This window comes from Triplophysa dalaica, chromosome 24 (genome assembly GCF_015846415.1).
Source record: "Triplophysa dalaica isolate WHDGS20190420 chromosome 24, ASM1584641v1, whole genome shotgun sequence".
Lineage (NCBI taxonomy): Eukaryota > Metazoa > Chordata > Actinopteri > Cypriniformes > Nemacheilidae > Triplophysa > Triplophysa dalaica.
This window is the reverse complement of record NC_079565.1, coordinates 11,847,026-11,865,959: the sequence shown is the minus strand read 5'-3', so window position 1 is coordinate 11,865,959 and position 18,934 is coordinate 11,847,026. Positions and strand designations below refer to the sequence as shown.

General features: G+C 38.4%; 1 protein-coding gene and 2 long non-coding RNA genes across 4 annotated transcripts in view; 1 reads left to right on the top strand and 2 right to left on the bottom strand.

The window, feature by feature from the left end:
- Window positions 1-13,497, top strand: part of abtb2b (ankyrin repeat and BTB (POZ) domain containing 2b) — a 46,687-nt gene extending 33,190 nt beyond the window's left edge. The window contains exons 6-19 of one of the 2 annotated variants that reach the window (XM_056740417.1): window positions 5,337-5,489; window positions 7,411-7,576; window positions 7,721-7,810; window positions 8,029-8,130; window positions 8,715-8,811; window positions 9,757-9,892; window positions 10,082-10,359; window positions 10,438-10,616; window positions 10,846-10,951; window positions 11,381-11,483; window positions 11,862-11,952; window positions 12,046-12,114; window positions 12,538-12,651; window positions 12,752-13,497. In XM_056740417.1, the coding sequence (XP_056596395.1) occupies window positions 5,337-5,489; window positions 7,411-7,576; window positions 7,721-7,810; window positions 8,029-8,130; window positions 8,715-8,811; window positions 9,757-9,892; window positions 10,082-10,359; window positions 10,438-10,616; window positions 10,846-10,951; window positions 11,381-11,483; window positions 11,862-11,952; window positions 12,046-12,114; window positions 12,538-12,651; window positions 12,752-12,949 (1,882 nt within the window). In that variant the 3' untranslated portion in view covers window positions 12,950-13,497. The remainder of the gene's footprint in view (window positions 1-5,336; window positions 5,490-7,410; window positions 7,577-7,720; window positions 7,811-8,028; window positions 8,131-8,714; window positions 8,812-9,756; window positions 9,893-10,081; window positions 10,360-10,437; window positions 10,617-10,845; window positions 10,952-11,380; window positions 11,484-11,861; window positions 11,953-12,045; window positions 12,115-12,537; window positions 12,652-12,751) is intronic. The other variant, XM_056740416.1, reaches the window with a different exon arrangement.
- LOC130414484 (uncharacterized) lies at window positions 7,732-10,205 on the bottom strand. The gene is made up of 4 exons (XR_008905613.1): window positions 10,067-10,205; window positions 9,723-9,915; window positions 8,682-8,831; window positions 7,732-7,862 (listed from the first exon to the last, which is right to left on the bottom strand). It is a non-coding gene; the product is annotated as an uncharacterized LOC130414484 (long non-coding RNA).
- Window positions 12,064-16,165, bottom strand: LOC130414485 (uncharacterized). Its single transcript, XR_008905614.1, has 3 exons — window positions 16,040-16,165; window positions 12,782-12,938; window positions 12,064-12,108 (listed from the first exon to the last, which is right to left on the bottom strand). It is a non-coding gene; the product is annotated as an uncharacterized LOC130414485 (long non-coding RNA).
- Window positions 16,166-18,934: the final 2,769 nt, after the last annotated feature.

Sequence of the window (18,934 nt, the reverse complement as noted above, 5' to 3'; positions counted from 1 at the left end):
CCAAACATTCCTTTTGTAATAACATATAGGTCACACAGGTAGAACATCATCTGGAAGCGTTACCCGTCTCCTTCATCCAGAAGTAAAGTGAATCAAGTCCTCCAGTGATGGAATGGGATGTTTGTGAACTTTGATTTTGTTGTTGATTGTGAAGCAGAGCTGTCTAAATGGCTTGATTGTGAGTACTTTAGTGTATGTGAGCAGTTATCAGATTGTGTGTTGTGTATGGGAAATCTTCATATTGGCTACAGCTGTCCCAGTTGCGAAAAACAACAATGACGCCCTACTACCAACTCCAGATCCCCAATTCTGAATCCTGTTTCATGATTGTGGAAGAAAGGATCTACAGCGTCATGGTGTGTAGCATGTGTGTGTGGTAGAGTAGAACGGGATACAGGTTCCTCACTTCTGGCAGTCATTACGGTAAAGGGCTCAATCATTATTCAAGGTCTCCCCATCACGCCTCCCATTGAAAAGTCTATAAAACCTTTGTTTGAAATGAAACCACAATGGGGCACAGGCGAACTGTGTGGTCCTAACAGAGGCCCGTAAACGCGAAAGGGGCGTTATGGATCCAGCAGAGTCTGAGCTTGAGTTTTGTTGTAGGAAATGTTGATTTATGATGGCCGAGGACAGGTTGTGTGTCGAGTATCGAATGGGTGGAGAAAGAGGGAGGATGAGGTCGAGAGAGGTGCAGGGGAGTGCTGGGTGTTAAGTGGACACACATCAAGGGGGCAATGTAAGATGAGAGGATTGAAGTACACTGACCCCAAAAGAGGAGATGTGTCCTTACAGACCAGCTAGTGGATGAACAGTATGGGTTGTATCCCAGTTGGCATGTGTGTGACCCTACGCTCTAAAAAAATCTTGGGTTATTTCAAACTATCTTTGGGTCAAAAATGGACAATTGGGTTAAATTAACCCAGAATATGTTATTTTACCCAACAACGGGTCAAAACAACCCATCATTTTAGGTTGAAACAACCATGCATAGGTTCATTTCTAACCCAACTTTTTATCCAACACTGGATTGAAGTAACTCAACTTTTTATTTAGAATTTATCTCAGAAAAATCAAGCTAAAGTATTATAATCTTAATGAGTTTGATTTTAACCATTTATTTTTACTATGATTTCAATCTTTAACATGATCTTACTCAGTCAATATAAAATCTTTTTTTTTTACGTTCTAATGAAAGAAATTGAGTTTCCAAACTTTGACCAGTGATATATAAAGAGCAATTGAACAGATTAATCAAAGAGTTGCCCTGTCTGATGTATAGAAGGACAGTTGATCAAAAAAATCCATATATGTACCAAATATACTATATAAACATGCTTTTCAATTTAGACAAATACACTTCATAACACTCCTCTTTAATGCAAGTGATGGTGGAATTAATCATGATCCTCTGCCAAACCGCTAAAAATTCCTGGGATGAAAACTACAGGGTTTGAGACGTAGTGCTCATACAGTCGTCTGCCAGCCTCTGGTATTTGTATATGACTCAGAGACGTCTTTGAGTCTTTTATATGTTTATATCAGGGAAACTAGTCGTGTGGTCTCAGCAGTACTGTCTTAATCACCGTTACACATCTCTAGTGTAATCTAGTCATGTTAAAAGCTCTAAACACGTGTGTCAATGTCTGTGCGCGCTAGTCGCCCAATTAGCCTGAAGCGCTATCCGGTTTCCGCAAGCCCTGATTAGCCGAGCTTTGATGTAGGCCGAAATTGAGCTCGGGTTTCGGGTCGAAGGTCGCGGAGTGAACTTGAGCCCTTGAATCAGAAGCAGGGGTCATTGTTGAGGCGCGACCCAGGGGCCAAACGAACAAGAGACGGAGGGATGCGGACGGGCTTTTGCTTTTTACTAGTGTTAGCGCTGACGACAGAACAAAGCCAGGGTTGTAAAAATGTTGAAGGGCTTACATTTCATGCTGGTTTTGTTTTCATATAAGAGCAGGTCAGGCGAGTGGACTATCCATCAGAAGTTTGCATTTCCCTGAATGCATAGCGGGCTGTTGTAACCTAGCATGCTAATCGAGCTGTAAACATTTCAGGGGGTTGTGGGTTGAAAAGCTTTTGAGGGATCAATAATTCCACTTAGCAGTGGAAAAAAAGCTATGGGGCAGATAATCAAGTTGTGTATGTGTATATACATTTATGCATTCAGCAGACGCTTTTATCCTAAGCAAAGTGCATACAAGGTGTACATTTTTTTGTCAGTGTGTGTGTTCACTGGGAATCAAATCCACAACCTTTGCGTGGATATTAATGCAATGCTTAGATATAGACTTAAATTATTACTACTTATTAACACTAATAGTAATTATAATTAGCTATTTTTAAAAAGATATAGATGTCAATGGTAGCTTAGCTTCCCATACCATAAACATCCTTGTATTTTGTAGTGTTGTGAGTTCATAAGTGTTTCTGTGGTGCAGTTATTAGCAGCTTTCTAACACATACCTGTGTGTGTAAATACTGTATGGAAAAGCGCTTTGTCACTTTGAGATACAAACACACATCGAATCCTTATAAGCTCACATAGATAGCAAAGTCTAACACGATCCACCTCCTCCTCAGCGCCCAACATAAACACATTTACCAGGATGCAATCTATTAGTCTTAACTATATCGCTGGGAAACTTCTATTGATCAATGCTGTCGGCAACTAAATGTACTTTTACGATTTGTTTGTGTTAAAGTATGAGGTGTTGAAGTGCGTATCTCAGTCATGTTTCCTCAAACTACCTCCCCTCACTTTCCTGTGAAGTTCTTTCCTTACACTTGGATTAATGTTGAGCTTTTTACAACCACGGGTTTAACAAATGCTACAAAAACCTCTTAAGTTCTGATGTAGAAGAATTATGCAGCTGCTGGCTTTACATACATGGCTCTGTTTTTTTTTGTTCTTGGCTTTATGAAGAGAGAGGCAGAAAATCTGATTTATGTATGGCTTATCCAACTCAAATCTGTTCAGTTCATACAGCAAAAAGAAAGTTGATAGACTGAAATAATAAAGCTTCAAATTAAATTAACATGTGGTTCAAAAGCAGATTGAAAATCATTTTGTGATTGTTTTTTAGTCTGAACAGACAGAGCAGGTTTATTACTAGTAGTCAGCACTTCGATGACCAAATATGAAACTGCACAAACGTAAAAGCCAATAAGTGGCCCTGTTGCAACATGCTAACATGCACCTTTGTCTTCTAGCAGTAATAAACATCTGTACTCAAGGGGGTCAAAAGTTAACCTCATATGTCTACGCCATACTGTTTTATTACACAGAATGTTTACACATTTTTTTTAATAAACAGCAAATTTTCAAGTTGGTTGTAAAATAACATGAAAACATGTATTTTCTTGAAGCATTTACAATATTTTACTTGAAAATTATCGATTTTATGGGGTACTTTTACAGCAGCTATAACATGTAGCCAGCTACACACTAACTTTAAAAATAACTACTATTAAGTTGCCAAGCAACGTTCACCTCAAAATGTTGTTGCCTTGAAAGAGAAAAATAGACAAGTTTAGCCAAATTACGGTTATTCTTTGTTTCTTTTGCTTGTTATCAAAAATATTCTACAGGCAATCCAATGTTGGTGAATGTGTACTGGAAGATAAGGGCAGTCCACTTACGTGTGCATTCGCAGTAATGTTTGTTTATGTTGTCGCTTTGAAACCGTCTACAGACAACAGAAATGTTAAATGGCCCAAACTTAACTTACAGCAGACCTCTGCAAAGAAACAATAGCTGTCAAGTAGTTTTTTAATTGAATTTAATACAATTAATATATAATACAATATTACTATAAATATAAAATTGTTATAACTGAACACAGACTGAAAGTTAACTTCAGGCCAGATGCGTACGTCCGATTAAACCATCTACAACACCTTGTGGCAATGTTAAGAATAAATGTAGATATTGGATATTCACTACACTGAACAAATGTATCATGTTAAATGATTAGCTAAAAGACACACAATGAGTCTAAAGATTTTAACAAATTAGAATTGGATGCAGTGTCTTTATCTTCCTCCAAATCTTTAGAGGTTTCAACTTCAAAGAACACTTTTCTCTCAGAACCCAAAATTGCTCCTGTCAAGCTGTCATGTGTCATGTTTTCGTGTTTGTTGTGGTTGAGCGTGTCTGCAGTCCTCCAGAGATCGGTTTCTCTGTTTCTCATATCTTGTTCGTTTAATGAGCTTCACGCACCTCTTAGTAAGTCTCATTTGCATGCCGCGCTGGGCCGTCAAGACTCTCTGCGGATTTTTTTGTTTTTCACGTTGACGTCATTGAGTTCTCGCTATGGATCGAGCACTCTGGAGACAGTCCTCGGTGTGATATCTGACGTGAGGCCCCCTTCCTCTAAAGGCATGGAAGACTGGGGAGACGCTATCTAACACCCGCAGTGCTGGAAATGGGTATTTCCGTCGTTTTATCAAAGTTTTCTGCCGTAAAGATTAGACTGGGGTTTGGGAAGAGACAATGCCAAAGAAACTGCTTGGTAACTGTGATCACTGAACATTGACAACACTGCCCCCTGTTGGTAAAGAAGATGCTGCTGGTTTGCTTTCATGGAATGAAGCATCAAGAAAAAAATTGTCTTATTGTATAAAGTCATTCAAGTTTGAAACATGTTAGCAAGTTAACAGGAATTTTCATTTTTAACTGTTCTGTACCTTTAAGAGCCTGAAAGTCTTGTCAACAATGGAAAGTAATTAATTATACTTTCAACACAGATTGTGCCTCTAATAGTGTAATTTCGTCCATTACATGACTTGATCTGGTTCCAAGAATCAACCCACATGTTTTAAGTAAACACAGATTTAACTATATCTGTATCAAGTTCTGTCGAGAAGCTCACACGCCTACAAAAACACACCACATTCATGTCTTTAATGGCTATAAACAAAATTCCAGCAGATGGATCTCGTCCTAAGCATGAATACATTGATATGACAGGCTGTTGAAAGACACGGTGTGACTCTTTGAAAGCTCTCCACTTATTGCACAAGACCTTCTATTTAAACAGATTTAGTGTGGTGTGGCCGAGCTTGTTTTACACAACTTTGGATCGCTGCATATTTGTTACATTCCCACACCCACACAGTGGGTGAATGAATGATTTCGGAAGTTTTAAACATAAATGAGACTATTAGAGTACAGATAAAGAAACCTGACGTATAAAAGATTTCAATTTGAGTTTGCCAGGAAATTAAATAGTGACTGCTGGTCATTTACAGCAATACCACATTCAAATAAAAGAAGTCATAATAGAAACAATTCCTTGCAAACTTGTGATGTGTATCCTGTTTCTCTGCTCCAGGCCGTTCCTTTTACTCCCCCCTCTGATGGAGTGGATGCGCGTGGCCATTGTCCACGCCGAGCACCGTCGCAGCTTATTGGTGGACAGCGATGATGTCAGACAGACTGCACGTCTTCTCTTGCCTGGACTAGACTGTGAGCCCAGACTGTTGAAGTAAGAAGCTTTGAAATAACACATTATCAAGTTAAGGCAAAACATAAGCTCCTGTATGTTTATTTATAGCTACCTGTACACAATTTGCAAGATTTAAACAACGCTGGTCCAAACACAAAATGTTTTTTTTATTCCACACAAACAGTAGGAACAAAACTACAACCAACATTTCTAAATGTATGAAACACCTTTAAGACTTAAAAAGTGCTCCTGGGAAGTGCTTTTTTGTTTACATCTTGCAAGATGGTCTATAAGCAAGCATACAGTTGAGATCGTGGTCGCTGTGTTACTGTGGAAAATAACCAGAAACCACCACGCAGAACACTTGAGCAACAACATCACAACACTAAAACAACCATTACTAATCGTGCATCCAAAATCGCCTACTTCCATACTATGAAGTAGGCGAAAATGAGAATGAGTCAGGAGTAGTATGTACGAAACCTCAGTAGGCGAGAAATACACGGATGGTCAACTGCCTCCGCTGAGATTCGTGAGTGTGGATCGGACGGACACTTCTCTATCCCATGATGCCACGAGAGCTGAGCAATGGTCAAATTTTAATGGAATAAAAATAGTTTTCTAAATGTAATTAAAATTAATGAATTTCTTGTGAATTAATTCTGTTTGTACCGAAGCCTAGGTATAGGTTAATGTTAATGCGTTATAGGACAAAGAGCATACGGGTCACATGACAATAAAACATGGTGGATTCCGAAATCTATTCATACTACCCCTACATACTTTATAGAACGTACTGTATTAACGGACAATAGGTAGGAACTTTATTTAAAGGAGTAAGTAATGTCTTAATGAGGTCATATGACACAAATACGTGTTTTTCTTTGGTGTGTTATAAGTTGCCCATGCATGTATTAGACATGTCAAATTGCAAAAATGAAAGTTTGGGAACAAAAGATGCATTCAATCTAAAAGCGAATGCTCACGCAGTGCTGCCTGAAACACCTTGTGTATACACACCCCCACAAATCTACGACAGTTCGTGGTATGATTTTTGACTAAGAACGCCAAGTAAGGTGTGTGTGCTGTCAGTACAATTGCTTTGGAACCTGACGTTCCAAATATGGTAAGAGACGTTAGATTTCCATCACACGCTTGCAGTATTGGACCAATCACTACGCACTGCTTAACTAACCAATCAGAGCACACCTCGCTTTTCAAAGCGATGAGCTTTGTTCAAAATCTGCATGTTTCAGAGATGCGGGGCAAAGAGGAGATACAAACATGCACTGTATGTGGGAAATACAGCATTTATTAACCTTGAATTGTGTTAACACATTGCATTACATCCAAAACAAACTATAATATTAATTTTAGCCGTGTCATATTATCCCATTAATATGAAGTTTCGGACACAAAATGAAGTAGGTTGAATTATAAAAAGAAAAAAAGAAACGCAGAGGCAGGCAACCTTATTGCATTTCGATTTAACATTTCTTAGAATAACATGCAAAGAGGATTCAGAAAGTAAATCTAAGCTCAGTTATATATATATATATTATGTGCTCCAGGCTTGGTGAGTTTTTAAAGTTGTGTGGATTCAGGTTCATTCTTTAATTTGGTGCATTTACCAACATTCTTACCACGTGAGACTATTCTGAAAATACATTCAAGCAAGTGCTGCACAGCTGAAGATACCAGACATGATCTCATAAGTGTGACTTTCCAACTAACTATATTAAAATATTGAGAAAACCTCATCAGACGAAGCCTCAGATTTGTACAGATCCACCCGTAATGCGGCCCACAAGCTGATGTCAGGACCTCAAATCTATTCTTAAAGATTCATAAAAACTTAAGAAAAAATACAACACTCCACCCAAACCATCCATTTTCAAACTCCCTCACTGACTCTCCACCTTTCACATTTGTTTTCTAATATTCTTCTTTTCTCTTCTAGGCCTGAGTGTTGCTTTAGTTCATTCAGACGGCTAGATGCCAAAGCCGCCACAGATAAGTTCCAGCTGGACCTGGGCTTTCGTATGCTCAACTGCGGCCGCACCGATCTCATCGGCCAAGCCATCGAGCTGCTGGGACCAGATGGTGTCAACAGCATGGATGACCAGGTACCGTTCGATTAAAGCCACAAGTCACGCTTTTAAAACCACCTGTCAACAACTTACACTAAACTATTCATCACTTGGTTAAACTGATAGCATGTTTTGGATCCAGATGTCAGATTCAGTGCTCTCTCTCTGTATCTGTAACAGGGTATGACCCCGCTGATGTACGCCTGCTCGGCTGGAGATGAAGCTTTAGTCCAGATGTTGATAGACGCCGGGGCCAATCTAGATGTAGCGGTGTGTACTACCATTTGTATGACATCACTGACTCTGGCAGCCTTAGATATGACTAAAGGACGCAAAAAAAGAAACAAGAAGCAATGCTTGGCAAAACTTTTGAGATTGTTTTAAAAATGTCTGAATCTCTATGTGACTAAAGCTCAGATGTGTGAATATGTCTTTATATAGTAATGTGTCTTTATTGAAAACCAACTCTAATAATCTTGTGCATTCAGGTCCCTGGCTGTTCCCCCAAACACCCTTCAGTTCATCCAGACAGTCGACATTGGGTTGCGATCACATTCGCCGTGTTACATGGACATATATCAGTGGTACAGGTAAACAGATGCTTGTTTAAATACATTTTTATTTACATTACATTGACCCTTTGTGGGTATGATCATGTCCATTTAGATTGTCATCACGATCATATTACACGTGGCATTTTTGTGACCCAGTCTTTGAAATCTGAGCTAAATTGCCAAAGTCAAATGTTGAGATAACATGCATCAGTGTTTGATTTCACTATCATTTCACTCTTTCACTCAGTCAATATTAATCATATCAAAGTTATATTTTTACATTATGTTCCCCTGTTGAAAAAACCCCAGCATATGCTGGGTTAGGTATGTTTTGATGCTCATTTGACCAGTTTAAACCAGCAAAGACCAGCATATGCTGTTTTTTCATCAGGGTCTTTACAGTATGTTGAGTGATTTTAGGTATAAAACAGTTAATTAACATAAAATTAATATTATTGTGCCCTGTAGAATTTTATACTTTAAAAAAAAAAAAAAATCAATGAAAATTGTGAAAAGCGCTATATATTGAATTAAAATGACTTTAGCTGGGTTTTCACATACTGGGTCATATTTGTTGGAAATCTTACCTCGGTACTAATAGTTTTTGGTTATTTTCTAAGCTGCTTTTAGATGCCGGTGCAAACGTTGAAGGAGCAGCCATCCGTAATGAACAAGAGAGCGGTGCCGAGACGCCTCTTCAGCTGGCATCTGCAGCAGGTGTGTACCAGCTCATCACACTGCAAAATATGTGATATGTGTAAAAAAACATGCAACATAAATGTACCTGAAAGACAAAAGTGCATAAGATATTGAATCGTAAGTCTGTTTAATCTTACTTGAGTTAAGAATTAGAAAAGCCTTACAAAAGCAAACACAGTTTTGCTTTGCCAGTAAACTTACTGGATTTTTGCTGGACAACAAGTCAAAGATGTTGCATTGGATCTTGGTTACTCCCATTCCAAACAGGAATTCCTCAAAATACAGCCATGTAGGCAGACCAAAGCCAAACTGTACTGGGCACAAACCAGCCAGAGTTGACTAAAATGGGTCAGGAAAGTTTTGGCAGTCTTTGTGCTTCACAATTTAGGACACGTGTTTAGTTTTAAACCTTTTATATGTGTGGATACATTTCTTATTCTGACTTTGGGGAGGTACTATAAAGAGAGTTTGATCAGAGGTCAAGACTTTAGATTTGCATGCTCCTGAGTCATTGTTTTATAATAAAAAGACTGATTTTAGTATTCATAAAATTAATTTAGGCCTATTTTTTCAGTACATTTTGTTTTCCCATTGTAAGACTCAGGATACCCTGACCCCACTACAATGTTATCTGTATGCATTATCTGTTTTTAGTACAATTTTGTGTAATGTTTAGAATCTGCGAAAACTAAAATTTATTTTGCTACACGATGTGACTTTGTAAAGAAACACGCATGCACATGATGTCATCAATTTACATTTTTGTACATCAAAGAAATTATAATAGTAAAACTGCTTTTGAGGAAACCAAAACACAATAAAAAGGGATGACACACACAACAAGAGATTTAAGTTTAAAAAAGTGATTTGTAAACAGCCCCCAATTGCTTTTGTTTCTATAATTTATTATATGTCCTCTGTAATCTCACCATCTGTTTTTCCTCCGCTCATCGTGTTTCGCAGGGAATTACGAAATGGTCAGCCTACTGCTGGCGCGAGGTGCGGACCCCCGGCTGAGATCCCAGGGCGCTAACACGCTGACATCATCGCTGTATGAGGACATGAACTGCTTTAGTCACGCCGCCGCCCACGGCCACAGGTACGACTCCCATCAGCCCCCGGCTGAATGAAAACAGATCCCACTAGCACACACGGCTCAAGTGCACACTTTAAAGCACTCACATCATGAATTCATGTTTTCACTTACACTATTAATAACACTGCTTTGTCATGCACTGTCTGGTTTAATTGATGATTTGTCATGTGATCTTACGCTGTTCTTCTCCAGGAATGTGTTGAGAAAGCTCCTCTCTCAGCCTCAGAAGGTCAGGGAGGACGTGCTCTCTCTGGAGGAGATCTTGGCAGAGGGCGTGGAGGCTCAGATCGGGGCTTCCAGCCGGAACGGACACTGTTTACCCCCTCCGCCGTCTCCTAATTTGAGCAACAATTTGTCAGAAGTCGTCTTGCCGAAGCTGTGCAAGGCCCGCATGAAAGCTCTGCAGGAGGCGTCGTTCTACAGCGCCGAGCACGGCTACCTGGACGTCACCATGGAGCTCAGATCACTGGGTAGGTTTGGTATTTGACCTTGAAGATGCGTGAATATCTTGGTAATCATAGTTCACTAACAGTCAACACATTCTATAGGAGTGCCGTGGAAGCTCCACGTGTGGCTGGAGTCGTTGCGCAGCGCTCACCAGAAGTCCAGAGCCGTGGTCACGCTGTCGCTCCTGCGAGACTTCAAAGACATCAAAGAGGAGGATTACTGCGAGGAACTGGTCACCATTGGCCTTCCTCTGATGTTTAAAATCCTGAAGAACAGCAAGGTACTGAAACAAATCAGTTATAGTCCAAATCAACTGATACATCCTACATACATTACAGACCAAAACATTTCAGGGTGACTGGGAAGTATTTACGGTGTGCACGTTAATATGCCATTTTTGTAGTCTTTTGTAGGTTTTTGAATCGACACCCAAATATGCACCAGATTTAAGTAATATAAGTCTCCGGGTGAAACTACAATAATCTTTCTGCCGGTGTTTATTTTTACAGAATGAGGCCATAATCCAGCAGTTGGGCATCATTATATCTCACTGCTATGGTCCAGCTCCACTTCCTCCTATCGTGGAGAAGAAAGTGGCTCTCTCGGCTCAGCTGGGTAATGAACTTCACCTTCATTCACTGACAATCAACATCTAAACTACTACCATCTATCAGCTTATGAAACATCCCAGAGCGACCGAAACATAAACAACTGAAGTACTTTATACTTTAGTGTCATATATAAAAGGCATGGTTCAGCCAAAAATTACAATTTACTTACGTCATTGCAAACCTGTATGATTTTTTTCTGAGGAACACAAAAGAAGATATTTTGAAGAATGTTGGTAACCAAACAACATTGATCCCCATTGACTAACATCATATGAACACAAAACCACTGAAACATTTTTCAAAATATCTTCGTTTGAGCTCCACTGAAGGAAGTCAGAGACAGGTTTTGAATCACACGAGGGTGAATAAATGACAGAAGAGCTGGTTTCTGTTTTAGGTTTGTTCTTATTTGTCTCATTTTCTCTTTCCACAGATCCTCACTTCCTAAACAACCCAGAGATGTCTGACGTGACGTTTCTACTGGAAGGGAAACCATTCTACGCTCATGGTGTTTTGCTCCTCACAGCGTCTGAGAGGTGAGATCTCATCAGAGCACGAGAATTTAGTTTAAGATGCCGTTTACACGAGACAGTTTTCAATAAAAACTGAAAACGTTTTATGCGTTTCGACTGTTCATTTGCACGACAACGGCATTTTGGAATTTGGCTAAAATGTACTCAAAAATGATCTAAACAAAAACGTTTAGTATCCCAGCCCTCTTTTGGTCCAGTATCAACACTCCAACATCTCTCATCCTATCAGATTTGAGAACCAGAACTGTTGTATACCCCAAAGTAAAACCACACTTAAAAGGAGGGACTTCTTACACGTTAAGATCTGTAAAGTGATGCTTTGAAGGAATAATGGTGTTTAAAGTTCACAACAATTATTCTAATGTTCTGTTCTTGGATCAGATTCAGAACTCTCCTGGCGATGAACGGGTCAGACGGCGCTCAGCCTCGCAAAGACATCGCGATCAGCAACATCAAGTACAACATCTTCCAGGTAACGTCAGATATAATCTCACTCACCGGGCCGTATGACAACATGATTTACACAAATCAGGGTTAATGACTCTCGCATTGTGTGTATATCTAGTTGATGATGTCATACCTGTACTGCGGGGGGACTGAGTCTTTCAAGATGGACGTCTTGGAGTTACTGGAGGTAAGACAAACAATATACAGTCAACCCACATTTCATAAATCATTTCATAATCTTCTCCAGCACTAAGGAGACTGAAGGCAGATATGATCTTGGAGATTCCCAAGCGTTCAAACCTTGCCAAAGAAACTTAAGAGCCAAATCATTTGTATTGCTCATGTAGTGGAACCTCGCATATTATCTGCAATAATCTTTTCAGATACATTACAGTTGTTTTTGGCAAAAAAATACTTTTGTAGTTTAATGTAATCGGTAATGACACAAGATTTAAAGGGACAGTTCACCAAAAAATGTAATTTCGGTCAACATTTCATCACCCCACCCGTGTGATTTTCTTTCTTCTGGTTAACACATAAGGTAAACGTTTGCATTTCTTTTGTTCCACACTATTCAATCTTGACATTTTCGTTTTATTCTCTGTTGTAGTTACTGTCAGCGGCGAGCTCCTTCCAGCTGGGGGCGCTTCAGAGACACAGTGAAATTCTTTGTGCTAAAAATATCAACCTTGACAATGCTATAAACATCTACAACACTGCTAAGGTAAAAAAAATAATGATACTACTAACATTTAGGTTAAAATAATTTATCATTGTTTAAAGTAAAATATAATTTATAATAATAGTTGGTGTTTGTATTGCAGGCTCATGGTGCGCTGGAGCTCAGTACGTACTGTGAGGGTTATTTCCTACAGAACATGGCAGGACTGTTGGAGAGGGAAGCATTCCGGGCTTTAATCCTGGGGTCCGGAACACGGATCGGGAAAGATTCACTTTTGGAGGTGCTGGAGGCGACGTTAACTCGCAGACTCAGATCACTGCTCGTGACGTCTCGGGTGTGAGAGACAGAGAGAAACGAAAGGAAATGGACAATAAAAAAGAAAGCAAGATGGACTGACTGAAGTGGAGCTTTAGAAACACAAGCTTTAGGTTCTTGTGCAAAATGCAAGAAAGTGCAAATGACATTATTAAATGCTGCAGTGTTTGTGTGGCTTAAGCTATCAGAACCTAAAATATGTAAAGATCATGTCTAAAGTGTCTACAAAGTTTCCCCATGCTTAAATAGATGCCATTTGTACAGGGTTTGACTGAGGTGGGAAGCTAGAGTGTATTTCTCTCTTTTTTCATCTATATTTTGTTATGTTAAGCTATTATAGATAAATCTTGTAATGGAGAAAAGAGGTTTTCTATTTAAAGATGTGAGATTATTTAAGTTGCGTTTTTACCATTGCTTTATGCCAAGCAAATAAAATGATATCTATATATACAAATGCTGCACGTCTTTAAGGTTTCTTGAATGTCAATGTTTGGTATTACGACACTGGCAGATTTTGGCATGGCGCTGTTGACATGACATTTTCACTGTCACACAGGATAAACATTTATATAATTACTATTGTCATAAAAAAGGGAGTGAACGTTTCTCTTACATGGAACTGTTGTAATAAAGACAATATTGTAATTCGATTTTATCAATCTCAAAATTTTCAATGTCTCAAGCATGAGTCGATAAATAACAACTTTTACAAATTAAAAAGAAAAGCATAAACAAGTATATGCACAATTTTACAACTGTCTGTTTTTTCCGATTAATATATTTTAAATTAGACAGACTAAAAAACTAAAAATGCAAACTAAAAACATGTCATGTCAACAACTCGGCCAGGATTTAGAATTTGGCAGACCTGGACAAAAGTGAGCGAGAAAGTGTGTCCTAAACATTTTTTCTTAAGGCCAGCATAGATTTTAAATGTTTGCAATGGTGAGTGAAAGTGACACTGATGAGAGCAGACTTTTATCCAATCATAGCACATGAGAGGCTGGGCAAAAAAACTACACCTACCGACCTTTACAACCTACGCAACATGTACATTAACTGACCATTAATAATGTTCATAATGCTGGTCTCTGAGAGTCCAAGTCTGTAACCTGATGACATCCTCTGGCTTTATGAATGTGTTGATCCAACAAATTATTTTCACTCAATTACAGGTAACATATTATTAATCTCACAGATATTTTGTTTCATAGCAACCAAAGTGCATTCAGTGAAGAACACTGCTTTAGGCCTGCTCCACATTTCGCGTCTTTTTAGGGGTTGACGCAGTCGTGCATGCAGTGTGGACATTTTTCTGGGCGCATTTAAAAATGACAAAAAATACTTCAGTCATAAATGTCAACACATGGTGTGGATACTCCGAGACCACCAAATAAATCAAGTTCTGATGAAAGCGTGACTCACATGAAGTAATCACACAATAAAGCTTACATTTGTGACTCTAGCTGTAGAGGTCCTCATTTGTCTTCATAGGACAGGAGGTATCAAATTGCTACACTGTAAAAAAAATTAACCACTTTCAGCTTAATTCAATTTCTAATAAGGTTTTTTAAAGCGCATGCCAATGCCAACACATTGAGCTCTCACACCTTCCAAAAATTAAAAAACAATAAAATGTTAAAGGGGGTCATATGACACGGCTAAAACGAAGATTACAGAACAATGCAGACTCTTTATCCAATACATTTTGAATAACATATGTAAAGTTTAAAATGTATAGCACTTATATATAACTAATGTTCACGTAGTGAGACAATAGTAAATCTGTGTACACTATGATTTATCCTATAAATGCAAAAGTAAAACCATTGTAAATTGCCTTGTATGAGCAAACCACTTCTCCACGCTAATATGTGCTGGTTATGGTTAGTTAGCTCAATTACTCCGAGTTTCCCTATATTGTTTCGAAGAATAGCACATCGGCATGTGCATCAACTATAAACGCCTTGTTCGTTTGCAGAGGTACGTGTGCAGTCAGCGGAGGCTCGCAGAGCGGAGCTAGACGAATGTATAAATCCAGCTTTTATCAACTCATAGCATTGCCGTACTTAGACAAATCATACCACAAACTGACGTAGATTTGTGGGGGTGTGGTTACACGAGGCGTTTCAGGCAGGTCTGGGTGAGCATATGCTTTTAGATGGAATGTATCTTTTGTTCCGACACTTCATTTTTGCAATTTTACGTGTGTAATTCATGCAAGGGCAACTTATAACACACAAAAGACACAGAAACACGTATTCGGGCCATATGATCCCTTTAAAAAAAAAAGGTAATTGGGTCATTTGTAAATGGGTAGTTGACAGCAGAGCCATTGAGAAAGAGAGTTCTGCCAAAGGAAGTCCAAAACGATGTAGCGTCACGTGATTCATGGAGCCTTCAGATAGTTCTAGGAAGTTATGTTTTCTCTTTAAATGCTTTATTTCTTTCATTTTGTATGCATTAAATGGCTTTCATCTTTAAATTGGTTAGAAGTTTACCTCAGTTGGTCTGTTTAGTCGCAGCTCCCTGCGTTACTAGTCACTTCCTGAAACTATTGAAACTGTGAAAAAACTATTCCATTGGAGTCAACGTAGAAGACGCGACTCTCTCTTTCAATGGCACTAGTTGACAGAAATAAAATAACATAACAATGATGGAAAAAACCTCTCCTATGATTTGATAAATATCAATAATAAAAACAATGTACCTTTACAAGGTTTGTTTTCTACATTTTGCTGTCACATTATAGTTTTCAAGTATTTGTAATTCTTAAAACCAATGTAAAAAATGCTGAGAATCCACGCTTTAGTGTAAATAAACACGTCTTCTTCCATTGCAAACAACAGAAAACACAATGGCCTCAGAAGCCTAGGGACACACAACCTAACACAATGTATTGGAAAAGACTCCACACTTAAACTCTCACATGAAGAAAAACATGTCGAGTGTCAACATACTCAAACCTGACAATATATTCACAACAGGCACAAACACTTTAAGCTGGAGCAGATATACAAAACCAGAACTATGATGTTTAAATAAAGCTGTGGAGAAAGAATCGCTACATGTCAAGCTTCACACGCAACGCAAGATGTAAACCAACACATCTTACCTTTTGAGCAGCTAAATGCGGGATGTGGCTTTTCTCGTGGGTCTATGTATGAATTTTATAAACATATAAACACACAAAATTTATTTCATAAATATACGTGACAGCACGCCACGTGCTCGCGCCCACACACACCTGTTAAACAAACTCAATACTTTACTATAAGAACATTTTATTTATTTTAGAAATTAATATGTTAGTTTTGCATATTTTACATGGTAACCATTATATTTAATCAAGGAAACATTTAATAAATGAGGCCACGCGGCTTGAACGTTCATGCGAGTGGGACGTTTACAAACGTAACTTTACATTTTCAATATAACTAATAATATTAAAAATGAATTAAAAACACTTTTTGGAACTAAGAACTAAGTCTAACGGCGTTTGTTGTAGGTAAAGCCACAGGATTACAGAAACCTCAGTTGAGGAAATAAACATGGGACAGTGCTGCCACCGTGTGGTTGTTCAGAGCACTGCTCGCAATCAGGAAAATGCACTGATTCCGGAGACTTTCTTCTTTAATAGGTCTGTTCTTCAAACCAAGACAAAATATATAAAAGAGAAACAGTGAGCTTGATGCAGATTCAAACAAATACACCAATAAACACTGAGTGGTAAATCATCATTGCCAGCCCAGGACCATTAATGGTTTGCATTTCATCTAGGCCTAGATTTATCTGACTTTGATAATAATGTAAAAATTGTTAGAAGCAATAACGATTTATGAAAGTGTTAAAATAGCGCACTAACATAAACACACTCACAACTTTAATACACAAACACACACAACATACAAAGAAATACATGTATACACACTTGCACAACCAAGATAAAAATACAAACATAAACACACATGTTAGGTTTACATGTTATGGGGACTTCGCATAGACATTATTTTTATACTGTAACTGTATTCTGGCCCCTGAACCGTCCATCACACAGACCTTTGCTGAACTCTTATATTTTCAAATAACACCAATAAATTTGATTTATAAGCCGTTTGCCTCATAGGGACCTGTCCCTTATTTGGTCCCACAATGTAGGATTTAACAGGAACACACATTCAACATTCAAAGCAGGGGCGTGTAATATGAGTAGGCCTATATTAAAATTATATGTTAAACCTGGATTTATTTTACTTTGAAACGCATAACAGAACACAAACTTTTAAAGTTTGGTATAAAAATAAAACTTTGTTTTGGAATGAAATATATATATATATACGCTGTCTGTAAACTGGGGTCATAAACATTCAAAACCTTTCTCTTAAAGGTACACAGTACAGACAAAGTAAAGCATAAACAAACACTATGTCTGAGGGACGAGCAAGCGACGCTTTCTGGTTTGCGTCATTTCTCGCACACGTTGTTAGTGCATTAGATACTAGGAAACATGACAAGAGGGGAAAGAAAATGACAAACGGCGCAGAGAGTAACAGAGGTTAAAACAGGGGTGAAGGCGAGCGTTCTTCATTTCTCAGATAAACAACAGAATGAAAGCAGCTTGGAGAAATGGTTACACTAAAGCCATGCAAAGAAAACGCATGCAAACAGCAATAGAAGTCAAAGCAAAGAGCAGGAACAGCAAGAAGAGCATATATACATCTAAACTGATCCAAGAACAGCAGAAGAAGTTCATTCCCTCCCAGAATCCAGAAACTCTGTGTGTTCCGTCGACTAGTCTCTTCAACCGTAGAATATTGTTTAGACAAGGGGACGTAAGAAGTTTACATTCTTACAGATTGGGGGCTCATCTGCGAAAGAGGGGAAGACACTCTTCTCTCTTAGAACCAAGAGAACAAAGACCTGACAAGCGCACTGATGATCGGTCACAGACCTACATAAAATGGGTAAGTGTTTTTCTATACAGTTCTTTTTGACTTACAGAAATCTAACGCTTACCCTGTAGGATTCTTGTGGTGTTTCAAATTCATGTTAGTGGGAATTGACTTTCCCCTTGTTGTGACAGTGAGGCTGACAACAGTAATTAGTAAAATAATTATTAACGAAAATGAATAGGACATGCAGTCTTGATCACACTGTAATTTGAGATCTAAGTGTTAGCTTTGAGACAGAGGCTTTGTTACTCACAAAAATAATCTGTTTGATGTTTATTCAAAAAATAACATTCTTACAGTTAAATTGAAAATTTATTATAGATATCATTGTTACTGCATGATATACTGAAATATTGTTGTCAGAAAAGACGGTGAATTTAATATCCACCTCTGATCACAATATAATACATGCAGCATTGTTGAAACTGTTGGTCGATTGAACACAAGGGTTTTTCTTTATTTTGTTTTGTCTGTACTGTTTTATCACCGCCTGGTTTGAAGTGTAAGATGGGAAATTCTGTTTCAAGGCCACTGCCGGTAGAAACGCCAGTGGCATTTATGTACAGAAATAATCAAGGATTTTATATAGATCCATATGTTAGCAATCTCGCAGTATGGTCGGAGGGAATAAAACCGAAAATTGATATTCCCTATCCGAGGGAAGGGTCCTTTTCTGATGAGTGTATGTTATTGGCAAAGGGTCCGGAAAAAAAACATGAAGGCTGGGGAGACCAAATATGGGATTATACTTACATGACTAAAGCTTATGCAGTATGGAAAGACATGAAAAAGGTTTGGGACCAGAGTCCGGAAAAAACAAAAATTGTTGCGTATGCAAATCAAAACCGGTGGCCATTAGAAAAGCCGCCGGGATTCACTGCCCCTTGCCAAACACAGACTTCTCCCTCTCCACCTGTCACTGATGATAAAACCCAAAGCTTCCGCAAAACCTAACACTTCAGGTCAAGAACAAACAGTCGATATAAAACAGTCTAAAAAAACGGTGAAACAAATAATTGATAATAACATTGACATAACGGAAGAAATACTGATTGAAA